General features: G+C 50.3%; 1 protein-coding gene across 4 annotated transcripts in view; it reads right to left on the reverse strand.

Annotated features, from left to right (window-relative positions):
- HYDIN (HYDIN axonemal central pair apparatus protein) overlaps positions 1-15,437 on the reverse strand; it is a 382,125-nt gene that overhangs the window by 56,918 nt on the left and 309,770 nt on the right. For all 4 annotated transcript variants that reach the window (XM_050922316.1, XM_050922315.1, XM_050922318.1 and 1 more), the window contains exons 57-67: positions 14,545-14,783; positions 14,053-14,173; positions 13,137-13,341; positions 11,113-11,348; positions 9,893-10,044; positions 9,605-9,794; positions 8,160-8,268; positions 7,195-7,455; positions 6,581-6,723; positions 5,070-5,288; positions 3,242-3,402 (exon numbers count right to left, since the gene is read on the reverse strand). In XM_050922316.1, coding sequence (XP_050778273.1) covers positions 3,242-3,402; positions 5,070-5,288; positions 6,581-6,723; positions 7,195-7,455; positions 8,160-8,268; positions 9,605-9,794; positions 9,893-10,044; positions 11,113-11,348; positions 13,137-13,341; positions 14,053-14,173; positions 14,545-14,783 — 2,036 coding nt within the window. The remainder of the gene's footprint in view (positions 1-3,241; positions 3,403-5,069; positions 5,289-6,580; positions 6,724-7,194; positions 7,456-8,159; positions 8,269-9,604; positions 9,795-9,892; positions 10,045-11,112; positions 11,349-13,136; positions 13,342-14,052; positions 14,174-14,544; positions 14,784-15,437) is intronic.

The raw sequence follows: 15,437 nt of genomic DNA on the forward strand, positions 1-15,437 counted from the left end.
TGGAGAGAGTTCGGGGGGGACAGTGATCCCACAGTCCCAGACTGCACCCCGGGGATCCCGTCACATAGAGTGTTGAGGTTCTTTCAGGGCTTGTTTTGGTCTTGTTTTGACAAGGGATTAGCTTGTTTTTTGGCTTATTTTGAAATCCAGGTTGCTTTTTTTAAAGTGTGAAAGTTGGCAACTTTACGTAGTGTCACTGAGGAGTACACTTTTTTCAACCGAAAAGGTCGAGCCTTTTGTGGTCCTTGACCTGAGTGGTGGACCTGGATTGAGGCTCTTTGCCGCGTTGATTTGCAGCTTTGACCACTAGAGAGTTGGGTTGTGGGTGGGAGAACAGGAAATCCATCCCCTTGGTGGGGATACAATATTTTCTGTCCACTCTTTTGCACATTGGTGGTTCCATCACCAGTGTTTGCCAGATCATCTCCGCCCATTCCATGATGTCATCATTTATCAGGAGAGCTATCTTGGAGGATGAAGATGTGTGGAGGATTTGTAACAATTTATGTTAGTTATCTTGAACCATCTCCAGTGGGATATCTGGATATCTTGACTGATGGCTACTTGTTTAACAGTTATTGAAATTGTTTGAAGTTGTCAGCCGTGGTAGAGGGTTGTGGCATTGTGGCGAACTGGGAATGTTCTTAATATTCTCTCTGAATACTTTGTTGGTGCCCATAGGTGGCAGGTTATATACATTTGCGGTGCTCAGGCACCAGGGATATTCAGGGCTGGGTGCCCTGCTCCAGCAATATTTGGAGCTGGGTCTCTCCCCCGGCCTTGCCTGGATCGGGCCCCAGCCCCTGCTGGCCTCACCCCTGCCGCGTCCCTGCCTGGAGCAGGTCCCAGCCCCCGCCTTCCACCCCTCCCCGATTGTCCTCCACCCCTCACCACGTCCCTGCCTGACAGAAAGCAGCGCGGCGCCTCTCCCCTGCCTGCTTGTGCTGCCGGAGTAGAACGGCTCTCGGCAGAACTTCTGTCTGCTGCCCCAGGGTCCTAGTGCCTGCCATCCCCTACTGGCAGGGCAGGCTGCCCTTACCCTGCCCTTTGGCCCTAGCCCTAGCCCTGAGCCTCTCCAACACCCCAAACCCCTCATCCCCAGCCAGAACCCTCATCCCCTCGTATCCTAATCCTCTGCCCCAGCCCTGAGCCCCCCCACATCATGAACCCCTCATCCTCAGCCCCACAACCCTCACCCCTGCACTCCCTCCTATCCCCAAACTCCCTCCCAGAGCGTGCACCCCCTCCCCCTTCCCACACATCTCTTCCCACCCCCAAACTCCCTCCCAGAGCCTGCACCCCTCACCCCTTCCTACGCCCAACCCCAGCCCAGAGCCTGCACCCAAACTCTGTCCCAAAGCCTGCACCCCTCACCCCTTCCTACGCCCAACCCCAGCCCAGAGCCTGCACCCAAACTCTGTCCCAAAGCCTGCACCCCTCACCCCTTCCTATGCCCAACCCCAGCCCAAAGCCTGCACCCCTCACCCCCGCTTGCACACTCACCCCCTGCCCCAGCCCAGAGCCTGCACCCAGCACCCAAACTACTTCCCAAAGCCTGCACCCCTCCTGCACCCTAATCCCCAGCCCAGGACCTGCACCCCAGACCTCCCCCACAAGCCCCCTCCCAGAGCCTTAGGCAGGTAGGGGCAGAGTTTGGGGGGGTGGAGTTGGGGGGTGGGTTCTGGGCACCACCAACATTTCTACAAACTTGCCACCCATGTTGGTGCCTCAATGTCCACTATGTAGTTCTTAAGTATCTAGGTGGTGGAATAAGGGTGTGTGATTGCTGCAGAGCAAGGGGCCAGTGCACCTAAATGCCTGGCACTCTGTCTCCTAGCAACTGATGGCCTGGGCCCCTTCTTCTCTGCAAAAGGGCCACCTGAAGGTGTTGGAGACAAAGAGATCAGGTGACCTCCTGGCCTGGGAAAGGAACTGAGCAGAGAAGGAGGGGCTGGAGGGGTTTGGGAGTCTGGAGTTGGCTGGGGACGAGGAGTGAGGGCAGACGTGGGGGTCTGCCTCACTGGGCCCCAGAATGGACCCAGCCGAGGGGTCCGGTTCTCTGTACCTACAAGCTCTGTTTTAGACCGTGTTCCTGTCATCGAATAAACCTCTGTTTTACTGGCTGGCTGAGAGTCACGTCTGACTGCAAAGTGGGGGTGCAGGACCCTGTGGCTTCCCCAGGACCCCGCTGCAGCGGGCTCGCTGTGGGAAGTGCACGGAGGGGCAGAGGATGCTGAATGCTCCAAGGAGAGACCCAGAAGGTGAAGACGTGTGAATCTCTTGCCCTGAACAAGTCTGCTCCAAGGGAGAGGAGGCTCCCCAAAGTCCTGACTGGCTTTGTGGGGAGCAGTTCCAGAGCATCGCTCAGGGACTCCATGACAGGCATTACGGCTTTATCTGGGGACAATGATGAACTGTGTGCAGGTGATGTGACCTCTGGTCCATGCCTCCTTCCAACCTGATTGGAGACCCCTTCTTTTTCTGTCTCTCTCTATGTGGGGAGGTTGCGGCTCTTGCTGCGTATTTTTGGAGGACTGGGTGCTCTCCTTTGCTGAGGCTGTGCCTAGGGAGCCCCTGGAAGGAGAGGTTTTCTCTCCTGTGTCAGAGGCTGGCTGAAGTGATTTTTCCATCAGGATCAGCTTTAGGCATAGGTTTCTGTCACACCCGGTTCTCGCTTTTAGCTTGCTACAGTGAGTCACTTCTGAGGGATGTGCAACTCCCCGAGGCAACAGACTCAGAAGGAGAGCCCATCAGAGATGGACATTGCTTCGCAGCATGAGTCACATCTCTAAATCCTGGGGAACCAGGCCTTTTGTAGTGGGGACAGGTTTCCCGCTTCAGAAGAAGCTAACGTAACAAAGAAAAGTTTTTTTTATTTTTTTTTTACTGAAGTGCTAAGTAGGTACTCCAGTACTAACTGCACTACTTAACTACTAAACGATCTAATTTAATTTGTTAAGGTTGAGCAAAAGGTGTTGGGACACTGCCACAGAGCTCCGTCTCAGGCCAAGGGCGGCTGAGAAGGAACTGAGGGGGTCGGACGGTGCACGCACTAGATGAGGCACTAATGGTGCCGCAAGACGACTACTGTGCATGCGGTACCCAGACAGACACTGCCACCGAAAATCTCTGATTAACGGCGCCGGGACGCAGCAATACCTGAAGTGGAGCACCCACAGGGACAGCGCTCGAAAAGCCACCAGTTTTTCTGAGTAGTCCCTGTGAAATCTCAGTTACTCACTTGAACACCCTGGTCTGGAAGAGCAAGGTCTCCTTGAACTGCACCAAGTTAGCTTCTAGCTTGAACTGGGTGTAATCAACAATGGCACTGACTCGAAGGTCTAGCTCTCGGCTGCTGTCTTCCAGAACAGTGTGGGCGGGTTCGGGGTCTGTCTCGATCACCTTCAGACAGAAACGAGAAAAACAACAGTAACCTGACAAAGCCCTTGAGCCCCTCAAGCCTCTAGAGCCAGACTTTGTACCACCATCAAAACAGCGAGGGCCATTCAGACACAACCATCCTGAACTTTCCTTCTGATACCCATTCCTCCACCACTGATTATCTGGACACAGGTGCTGGAACTAGGGGTGCGGGGGGTGCTGCAGCACCCCCTGACTTGAAGTGGTTTCCATATATCCAGGGTTTACAGCTGAGTTCAATGGCTCTCAGCACCCCCACTATACAAATTGTTCCAGCCCCCCTGGTTCTGGAGCAAACAGATAGCACCTGGATGACAGGGAGAACTGTCCGTGGGAGCACTATGAAGTGGCTGAGCCTCAACCATGTATCTCAGCAAAGAGGGTGAGGAAATGGTGCCTGCAGATCAGAGTTGGTGAAGAAGCAGAAAGGAGCCCAGGCCTGAATGACCGATATCACATTGCTCCCACCCTTTGTAAATACAGCGGTCCCACCACTGCAGACACATGGGTAAAGAAGCCCATGGCTGAATGAACACACAGACTGATTTTCCCCTTTTTCTTAGCAGTGGGTGTTTTACTCCAGTTCCTGGCGGGGAGTAAATGAGACTGAATTTTCTTTCCATCCCAGGTGAGGACAAGTGTGTCTGGATCAGGGTGGAGGGGAATTGATTGGTAAGGCCTGGAGGCACTGCTACTTCTTATGGATAAAGAAAAGATTTGGCTTCTAGGCCATTCAACCTTCCAAAACTTTGAAATATTCATCACCAACTGTTTTTTGGTTTGACCTGATAAACGCTGTAAAGAGAGAGTTCCTGAAGAAAATACTTCTATGGATACCTGAGATGACCTGCTAAAAAATAAAAAAAAACAAAATATAGAGATATACCTATCTCATAGAACTGGAAGGGACCTTCAAAGGTCATTGAGTCCAGCCCCCTGCCTTCACTAGGAGAACCAAGTACTGATTTTGCCCCAGATCCCCAAGTGGCCCTCTCAAGAATTGAACTTACAACCCTGGGTTTAGTAGGCCAATGCTCAAACCACTGAGTGATCCCTCCCCCCTATATAGCTAATGAAGCTACCTGCTAACACTTGTTGTATAATACGACCCTGCACACAGTAATGATTTTATGAGGGAAATCTCAGCTGTTAAAATGTGGAAAGTGCTCACCTCAAAGTACAGGTAGGGTAACGGAAACACACAATTGGGAAGTAGGGTCATTCTTCCACAAGGAACCTGTAACTAGAACCTGCTGGGTCTAATTCCCTCCTGACTGAAATCAGACTAAGACATTTTAAAGACAAAATGGACCATTAGATCATCTAGTCTGACCTCCGTTATAACGGAGGCCACAGCATTCGAGCCAGGTGCCTAGGCACTGTGCTCACCAGCCCACCGCACCACTAGGCTAATACCTATTTACAGAAAGGCATCCAGTCTGGATTGGAGGACATCCAGAAACGGAGAATCCACTTCTTCCCTTGGTAGCTTCTTCTGATGGTTCATCACCCTGGCTGTTAAACATTTGTGCAGAGCAGCTGGAGCTGCTTGGTCAGCAGTGAATGTGACCCTTTGTCTTTAGGCTTTACACGGATGGCTCCAAATGCTATTGTGTTTGTTTCACTTGCTCTTATAATCTCATTCTTACCTTCCTCTTTGTTGGGCGTGTGGTCGTCAGGCTCCTCAGAGCATCCACCCACTTGACAGTATGCAGGCGGTCATCCCAGTCAGGGACCTGGTCCGCAGGATGCTGGAAGGTGATTCTGGACACTTTACACTTAACTGTGTGCATTTTGAAGGTGACAGGAACATTAGATTTCAAAGTCACTGTGATATCCTTAGCACATTCAGCATGGAGGTGGCCGACCTGGAGAGGATCAGAGAGCCAATGCCATTAGTTCATCCATGGTCAGTCTGTGGCCAGCAAAGGATGGAGTGCTATTGTGAGCTACATGGAGAAGAAATGGAAGGGCTAGAATGTGAGTCTGCATTTTTCCATGCAGTGAATTTGGTGCCAGATTCACCTCTGTTTATTGCTAGCCTAGGCAATGGTGGTGTATACTTCCCCACGTAGACACCAGCAACAACACACTCATGGGATCACCTCTAGAAAGCTGCTCCACCTGGGTCTAATGGAAAGAAGATGCAAAGCTGGATATCAGCATACAGATGACACCAGAACCTATAGCAACTCAGTCTCGCTCAGTGGCCTCATGTCACAGGGTTTCTGGCCCCGTAAATGAAGGAGGCTCAGCTCACCTGTGCCAGAACAGCCATTCTCAGTTTGGCCAATGAAGATGGTGGAGTGGCACCTGGAGGGTTACAAAGACTAGGGACAGCCGTTGAGTCAGGAGGCCAGAGAGGTCTCTGAGGCCAGCTGTAGAGAGCCTCCTGCAGGAGGTATCTCCAGGAAGCCTGCTGACTTTCAAGAGCCAAAGCCAGTGCCAGGAGGTTGAAAAGGGCTGAGGGCTTGGGAGCCAGCAGAGGGGCTAGCTGGCAGATCTTCCTGAGCCAGAGAGCCAAGCCAGAGACAGCCAGAGAGGGCTGAAGGCTGAGAGCAGCGGAGGGAGGCACTTGCTAGCTCGCTAAGCTGGAGAGCTGAAGACAGCAGGCCAGAGGGGGCTGAAGGCTGGGAGTGAAGTGTGGTGAGGGGTGCCAGAGTCAGACTGGTGAACGGGGGCAGAGTGAGGGTGGCAGGGCTCTCCTCGAGGTATTATTATGGTTTATGTGCAGGGGATGTTTGTAATACATTAACCCGATAGGGCTATTTCTAGGGACTGTGGTGGAGGGAAACTGAGGCAGGCGTGCCTGTTCTGCTGCAGGAGGGCGCTCCAGGAAGGCGCAGCCCTATCACACCTTACTTTAAAAAGGGAATGGCCATTCTGAACCAAGTGAAATTCTGCAATCAAGAGCCCTCAGGGAGCAAGAGCAGTTTCCCAGCAGGATAGGATCCCACGACTCTCCCACGAGGGCTGATAGTTCTGCCTCTCACCTTTGCAAGCCCAAGGATTCAGAGAACTGACGCAAGACACAAACCAGAGCGTATGCATGGCAGCGAGGAGCACTGCCACCTAGCGCTGGGTCAGTGCTCTGCTAGCTACACATAACTTGCTGAGCAATCTCTTGTGCATGGGATAAAACAAAGTGGTCCCTGTATACCTGGGGAGAGAAGACAAGCGAAGCTGCAGCAGGCCATTCAAACCTCATCACATCTGCTTTGCTGCGGTTGGTTATCGTGAAGGTCACCTGGTAGGGCTTCCCGATGTGACAGTCCCCAAACTGGATGTGATCTTCTCTGGCAGCTAGGAAGAACGAAAACGGGGTGCTCACTGATTTGGCTATAGCACTTGTAAGGCAGTGACGACTCGCACAGCACCCTTCCTCTCATACATGTGACTCTCTTCCCATCCATTGGCACCAGAGAGGGGCCTTGGAGTAGCCCCTCCTCAAGCAGTGCATCCAGCTCTCCACTCACTGAAATCAAAAGGCCTCCACAATACATTACAGCCTGAAACACACCTTTCCACTTGGCGGACATAGGCTCAGGTGTCCTGTGTAACAGAGACACAAACCCAGCTGTAGAGAGGGCACAATAAGTAGGGCCCTACCAAATTCACTGTCCATTTTGATCCATTTCATGGCAGAGGGTTTTTAAATTGGTCAATTTCACAATTTCAGCTGTTTACTTCAACAGCAGCAGGCTCAATCCAAAATCCTGATTTACCTTCTAAAAACCTCAAAGGGGCCAAATTATTCTCAACAATGCCTCTTACCCTCCACTCTGTCCTCCTCCAGCTGCCCCTCTGCATTCTCCTCGTTGCTCTCGGCTACCAGCCCATGGATGTTATCCAGTGTGATATCGTCTTGGTAGCCCTCTCCCACCATCTGAATGCAGGTTTCCTCATACTGATTGTCCACCACTGACAGATGGATCTTCCCTTCCACCCGCTGGGCCAGGCTGGGTTTGAAAAGCACATCAAACTCAGCCGACTCACCATTCTGCAGGATTAGGGAAGCTGTGTGGGGTTTCCTTCCTGCAAAGGAATGGAGTGTTTGGGCTGGAAATCAGAACTGAGAGTTGCAGACACACAGAAGGAAACATTCCTAAGAGGTTTGAACAGGAAAACCAGCTAAAGCATGTCTGTCTCCAAATCATCGTTCTCCTGGAGGGAGGAGGTCTCATGACAGACTCAGTCCATACTGCAGGCTCTGTGAGTATGTCTTTGCTGCAGAGTTAACTTGGGCTCTTACTCAGATGCTGGTTCCAACCTGACTCCCATCCACACACAAAACCCTCCTCACTCCATCCAGTGTGATGGTGCTTTCAAACTCGGCTAGCTGGTCTGTCCATGGTTATCGGCTACAGGTGAGGCACTGCTTTCTCTCAGGCTGGTAACCCACCCACTCTGCAGCAAGTACTCAGGCTAAACCATTTGAGTGCTGGTAATCCTCAAATGCCTTCCCACAATTGCCCCATGTGCCAAGGACAAATTCTCCCATAATTCACTGGGAAAGAATCACAGAGCAGCTCAACATGCTGCGGCACAAAGATCCATGGGAAGTGCCCCAGAAGTCCCAGTGTCTGCAGCACCAATGAGGACCCAGTAACTCAGGCAGGACTTTCTGGCCTGGCTGCTCACTCCTGGGCTAGGCTAGTCTTGGGGCTCAGACCCAGGTGCCAATCACCCCTACGAGAGCTGCTGGAATTCTTCACTCCTGCCAGGCTCACTGCATTTACCTTCTCTGCCCGATTCATCCCCCTCACTCTGAGCCATATAGAGGCAGTGAGTGGTAGGCCTGGATTTCAGTGAGAAAACTCCATAATCATCCAGCAGGTCAACCATCACCTGGAGAAGAGAAACACAAAGCATGGCAACATGGGCTAGGATACAGGGCAGCAAGTGGAGTCATCGAACGTTACCGATGTTCCAGAGAATCGAACACTCATTGCTTTCACCGTTAGAATGTATTAGAATGTAATCGAACAGAACAGCCTATACGCCTCTGAAACTGAACAGACTATCGTTAGAATTCAACTGAATACAATAGAATGCGATTAGAAGGTAATCAAATAGAACAGATTGTAATTAGAAAGTATAAAAAGGTAACTATAGAATAGAATTAAAATAGAATTCATTTTAATACTTTCTAATTACAAGCAAGGAGAATAGCATGTAATTATACTGTAACAGCATGTAATTAAATAGACTAGAATGTAACTGAGTAGAATGGAATTAGAACATAATAGAAGGTAATTAGAAGGTAATCAAATAGAATAGAATGTAATTAGACAGTATTAAAATGTAATCACGTAGAGCAGAATGGAATTAGAATGTAATAGACGCATTCTCATAATTAGAACCAAACGGTGAATAGGAAAACAACAGTTTTCTTCTGATATTGTTAAGTAAGAATGACAAATTGGTCAGAAAATCACACACCTCTAAGGGCAAGTAAGTGGAAGTCAGTCATTTGCTCTCTTGGCTGACTGACACCCATTTCAGGGTATGTCTACATGGGAAACTTCAAAGCACTGCCATGGGAACACTCCTGTGGCAGCGCTTTGATGTGCGAGTGTGGTTGTGCACGAGCGCTGGGAGAGAGCTCTCCCAGCGCTCCTGGCAATCCACCTCCACGAAGGGATTAACTCCGAGCACTGGGCTTGGAGCCTGTCTACACTAGCACTTTAAAGCGCTCAGACTCGCTGCGCTCAAGGGGGTGATTTTTCATATCCCTGAGTCAGCAAGTTAGAGCGCTATAAAATGTAAGTCCGTAGCGGTTTCTTAAGGCACAGAAAGGAGAGCTGGTACATAGAGCCATAATATCAGACTGGAGAAGACAGTGAAGAAATTATTGGAAAGGAGACAAAGATGAACAATCAAAAGCTTTCCCCTTTGGAATTGTCCTATAGAATCTGATAGAAAATAGGACCTTTTCTGTTGGTCTCCAGAAGCATCCTATGGAGTTTAATAGAGAATTATAGCCTTACTATGGAATTCTATAGGATGGTTCAAAACACACGCAGAAAGGATCTCATTCTCTATTCGATGCCACAGAGTTTTAATGTGCTTTCTAGACATCTCTACTGGCTTCATTTGTATTAAGTTCTATAAGGCTTGTTCATAACAGGAGGAGAATTTGCTTCAGTTCCATCTTTTAAGCTTTTGCCTAGCAAGTTATTACCTGGACGGGTATCATGCCACTGTTCTTTAGGACAAAAGGGAGTTTCTCTGATCGCTCGAGCAAGAGCCTCTTGAAGAGGAGCAGTGGGTTCCCTCTTTTGTTGCGGAGGACAGGGCGCAAGATGGTCACTCGGGGGAAGTTCCCATCCCCAGTGATATCAAATGTTAAATTTCGTGATTTAGCGACCAAGCTGCAAGGAGTAGGAAAAAATCATTGTTCCAGGCACATGCCTGCTATGTACACAAAGGACAGGAAAGCCCATCCCCAGGAAGCAGTGGGTTAAATTACCTTGGCAGTCCATCAATGAAAGCCTCAAAAACGCACTGGTAGCTCTGCATTGTCTGTGGGGTGAAAGTCACTGTAGCAAAGGCATGGGAGCGGCTGGGGACGCACATCCGAACGGGATCCACCTCGAAGATGTCGTTAATGCGGGCAGCAGCCTTAGGGAAACCCAGACAGCAGGGTGGCTGTGAAATACTCCTCCCATAGCCACAGCCAGTGGAATTCACACACACAAAACACACACAGTGTAAGAGCCACAGGGGCAAGACTCTTCCCTCAGCTGTCAGGAGGTTGTCCACTCCTGTCACAGGAATGGATGTCAAACAGCAGGTTTCTTGACTTAACAAATGTGCTGTCAGGATCAGAAAAACCACATCCTATTCCAAGTGGTGGGAATAGTGGGGTATTTGAGACAACAGTGTGCGATAACTGAAGGCAAGGGCCCACCGCTGCAGCACAGCAGATAGCTGTTTGTATGGCTGTATTAGTCACTCAGTTAACTCCACATTTCAGTGCCCAGATTATGTATTGCTCATCAGACTCTGTGTGCCTATGGTGAATCTCACTAGCCACCAGACTAAAGGAGGGAAAGCCGTCCAGCTCAAGAGGAGGAAAAGAGATCAAAAGGCGCTGAAACCAACCCAGACTGGCTTTACGCCGGGGCAGACCAACACATCAGGGCCATTCCTCTGGGTATGATTTTGTCAAGAGTCAGGATCGACTTAAGGAAGGGGCTTGTCACAGCGTGGGATGCTGGCAAGTCTGGTAGTGGAAGGAGGGATAATTAGGGTTTCTTATCACAAAACCATTTGCTGGGTTCTTCTGACTGGCTGCTGTGAGGAATGGGGTCCTTATGTCACCCCATGGGAGAGAGGGGACATTTCTCTCTAGGACTCCTTAGGGACTGCTTTCTTCTTCCTCCAGGAGGTGGTTACTAATCAGATCCATATCTTATCAGATCCCATGTGATCAGTGCCCAGCTTCCTGTATCTCATTCCAGGCACTGCCAGCACTGAGCTGCACAGAGGCTTCACTGTGGACCTGGCAGCATGGATCAGCATGGGCAGCAGTCTAACACTGCTGGGCAAGACATTCTATTACCCTGCACTGCTCCAGACCAGGCAAGGCCGAGACACACACCTCAGAAACCCTGAATGAAGCTCCAGCTTGCTTGTGGGGCCTCCAGTGGATGGTCCCACACCCGTCCCTTCAGCTCTTATTCTCACCTTGCTGGAGACAGGCTTGACTGCGAGTACCACGTCACAAGGAATTCTGCCCACATTGGCAATCTTGAATCGAGCTGTTGCCTGGTGCCCAACCAGGACGTTACTGAAGATGAATTTGTTCTCATCTGATACAAACACCCCACCGCCTTCCACTGTCTGCAGGATCTGGTAAAGGTTGATGTTGCTACAGATCCGATGTTCCTCAAAAATGGACCCGATGTCATCAACCACAAAGGCTGAGGGAAGAGAGACATGACAGCTGAGATGGTGTGTTCTCTTCTGGCTGAGAAACATAGGCCTAGTTTGTCTTGGGAGCAACTCTACCGACTTCAGTGGCATTAATGCAGGATGAACTTGACTCCAGAATCCTTTTTGCACAGTCAGGGTAATGGCACACCCCTGAGTGAGTTGTCAGCAATTTGTATTGAACCTCAGACCTCTGGATCTTAAGGCATGTGCCTCTATCACCTGCATTTGTCTACCCTGCATCCACTCATGGTGGCTGGGCCACTCTGAGAGGGGTCGATGAGGCCAGTACAGTCTGAGCCAACATTTATTTCCAGCAATAGCAGCTCAGGCTTTCAGAACCAGAGAGCCCAGGTTCAATTCCCACTGCCAATAACCCCCCCAGGGGTGTGGTGTTACACTAGTGGCAAAGTTAACAAAGACCAGCTTTCCAGGCTGTATTCCTGTATGGAGGGGCTTTCCCGTGGGGCAAAACTATGAGGAAGAGAGAACATTCGTTGTGCACAGAAACAGTAACTGACATCACAGGTACATCTCTGTGCTTTCCCTGCTGTCATGGCTCTCTGGGCAACCTGGCACTGCACTGCCCCATAAACAGGCCTGATCTGGTCCTTGAGGTTAGCATGATGCATTCTTCCACTACCCCAGGGTAGAACTGCTCCCTAATGCCCTTGCTCTATTTGCAGCGGGTCATACCCTGAAGCCCTTATCCGTTCCTTTGACTTGGATACATTTTGCTCGAGTGAGGATGGAGCACAGCTGAAGCACACACTTCAGGGTTTGGCCCAGAATCTATTCCTCAGGCCAACTCTTTTCTCATGATCTCTCATGGCAAAAAAGCAACAGCAACTGGGGAATGGCAGAGCAGATATGCTGCAGGCCTCTCCGTCAGCCTATCCAGCCCTTCCAGACACCAGCCTCTCTCTTGGGAACGAAGCGGATAGAAGGCCCAATCCAAAGCCCATGGAACTCGGTGAGAGACTTTCCACTGACTTCAGCTGGGCTTGGATCAGGCCCAGAAGGAGCTGTGCAAGACCGTGCTGAGAAACGCTATCTATTCAGCTCCTGCTGGAGCTCTGCATTGGTGATTGTTGTGACACCAGGCTTTGAAAGGGTGACCCAAGCTGGGGGCAGTACAGAGGAGGAGGCTGAAAGATTTGACCTGTGGAGTTTGGGAGAGTAGGAATGTTCAATCTAGAGAAAGGGAGGCCAAGAGGTGCCTCAACAGCTGTGGACAAGACCAATGGGGAACGGAGAATGTTCGTTCTCTCTAGTCAGCCAGGACTGAGCCAGAAGCAAGCAGTGGAAAACACAGTGAAACATTAGGAAATACCTGATACCTCTGTGACAGCTAAATAACTGTATAGGCTGTCAGGGGTCACTGTCCCTTCTCCTTACTGCCCTGGTGGATAAAATCGCTGGTTCGTCAGCTTCTGCCCCCTACCTCCAGCAGTTGCCAGCTGATGCCTCAAAAGAAAACGGTCCTCCCTGCTCCATACAACACACCTAGGTTGGACACTAGCGAGGGGGAATGCCTTCCTGAGCATGCCTGCAGTGATCAGTTTACACTCTGAAGCATGAGAGTTGGTTACCTACTATCCCATAATGTGCTGCCAACTCCAGCAAGGATTGGAGGCAAGCAGTGGAGATTTTCAAGATGAGCCATCTTCTCTCTCAAGGGGGGTGTCAGGAATAATGCAACCCCACTCCACATGCTCCTTGGGGAAGAGGGAGTGGACGCAGTGATTCAGCCAATGGCTGATGGAACATGTCTATACCTGGTAGGCATGACTCAGCAACCAAGGTGTATGGGATGCCTCCCGGATTATCGTCAGGGTCCCTGTCGGTGATGTCAATGGCCAGGTATTCCTCACACTTTCCCACTGGCTCTGCTAAACAATCAACTGTGATGATCTGCTGACCTCCTGCAGGGATGGATCCAAATCCAGGATACACTGTGAACATACCTAGAGTGAAGCGAGCCTGCAAAAGAATCCAGGGAAAGCCTGCCTCAGACATCCTGACATGGCTGCTACTCTAAGTCCCAGGAGAGGAGCATTCCACTCCCTTCATTTCTCCCTGCTTCCCTACAGCCAGTCATTACCACGGCACATTCCCTGGGGCTGCTAGGACATGGAACGAACTCTTAGTACTCCAACAGCCTCCTAAAGATGATGCACAAGGCATTGGGCTCTCAGTTTAATGGTCATGTCACGTGTACACAGCCAAGTTCAGGAACCTACCTCAGTCCCCCTGCCCCAGGGCGGCAGGGGAAGCACCAGAAACCTTCTGGTCAGCGTAAGAGTGATGTTGACAAACTGTAGAAGAAGCAGCATCTGATCCTCCCTAGTCAAAGGAAGGGGGATTGGGAAGTAAAGGGAGGGGAAAAGAGCAAGGATCCTGATTTCTGGTGGGGAGCGAAACAAAAAGGAGAAATATAGTCCTGGAAACATAGGAGGGAGGAATGAGAGTAGAAAGGTTGAGGAAAAGAAAGGGGAAAGTACATGAGAAAGAAAATCATCCAGAGAAAGAACATCAGCTCTGGAGCAGACATACCGTAAATGACAACAGCACATCCTCTGATCTAGCTGCCCAGGCAGGGTCACCCCTGGGGGAGCGGAAGAACTCAGACTGGAGAAGGGCCCTAGCAGACACTGCAGTGGATGTGAGGAGCGGCATGGAACATGCACCCACCTGCGCAACAAGGTTGATGTCCTTCTGAAGAGATTCCGTGCGCTTGCTTTGTTTGCCAACGGGAGGGATCTTGCTTAAGGTCTCGCTGTCACGGGAACGGGAGTGCTTGATGTGAGATGGTCTGGAAGAAATCAGCAGAAATACATCACGCTAGGGTCTCCACTGTGTCCAATCCCCTCCTGGGTTTGACTGTCCCAGAGCTGGGACTGCCCTAGGAAGGGGCACACCCATTCTGAGCAAGTGCCAAATTTAATACACACACGAGCATGCCTGGCTGAAGGCCATTAATAACACTGACCACGTATGCAATCTCTCATCCATAAACCCCAGCACTTTACAAAGAAAGGCACTCATAAGCCCTATCTCTTCACAGCACTTGTCATCAGCAGAGCTCAAAGTGCTTTACAATGGAGGTCAGTGTCATCACCCCCATTTTATAGATGGGGAAACTGAGGCCCAGAGTCGTCAGCATTAGCTGGTGCTTTCTCTTACCCCTTTTTCGGTGGGATGGGCAGATCTCGTATTAGCTTGCCGATGAAGTACTTGAAATCAAGAGCACCTTTGTTCTCCAGAGTGAAGGTGCAGGTCTTACGGGTGCTGTTCATCATGGAGCCAAAGTTGACGAGCGAGGCAGGGGAAACGCTGTACTTGGTGAACAAAGAATTCACTGACACTTTCACTGGAATGCTGGCAATGGTCTCGCCTCCTTCACAGACATTGGGCTCGATCACCTGGGCAGAGGAGGGTGGATTGGCAAGTGGAGTTTAGAGGCCTCTGCTGGTCTGTCTCATAAATCCACAGAGTTGCTTCCTACAGGCTGGGAGCCATAGCACACTTGGCCAAGCACTCTCCCCCACCTCCCGGCTTGTGTCAGTTCCCTGGTGACTTGAAGGCCTTTGTCATTCCTAAGATTACCCGTGCAAAGACTTGGCAGAAGTCCCTAGGAGCTTTCAGAGATTCACAGATTCCAAGGCCAGAAAGGACCACTAGGGTCATGTTGCCTGACCTCCTGTGTAGCACAGGCCAGAGAACTTCCCCCCAATAATCCCTAGAGCAGAGCTTTGAGAAGAACAGCCAGTCTTGATTTAATGATCACTGATAGAGAATCCACCACGACCCTTGGTAAATTGTTCCAATGGTTAATTACCCTCCCTGTTAAAAATGTACGACTTATTTCCAGTCCGAATTTGTTTAGCTTCAACTTCCAGCCACTGGATCACGTTAGACCTTTTGTCTGCAGAGCCCATTATCAAATATTTGTTCCCTGGGTAGATATTTATGATATGTGATCACGTCACCCTCAATCTTTTCTTTGTTGAACTAAATCGATTGAGCTCTTTTAGTCTCTCGCTATAAGGCAGGTTTTCTAATGCTTTAAGCATTCT

Source organism: Gopherus flavomarginatus, chromosome 14, assembly GCF_025201925.1.
Source record: "Gopherus flavomarginatus isolate rGopFla2 chromosome 14, rGopFla2.mat.asm, whole genome shotgun sequence".
In the NCBI taxonomy this organism is placed as follows: domain Eukaryota; kingdom Metazoa; phylum Chordata; order Testudines; family Testudinidae; genus Gopherus; species Gopherus flavomarginatus.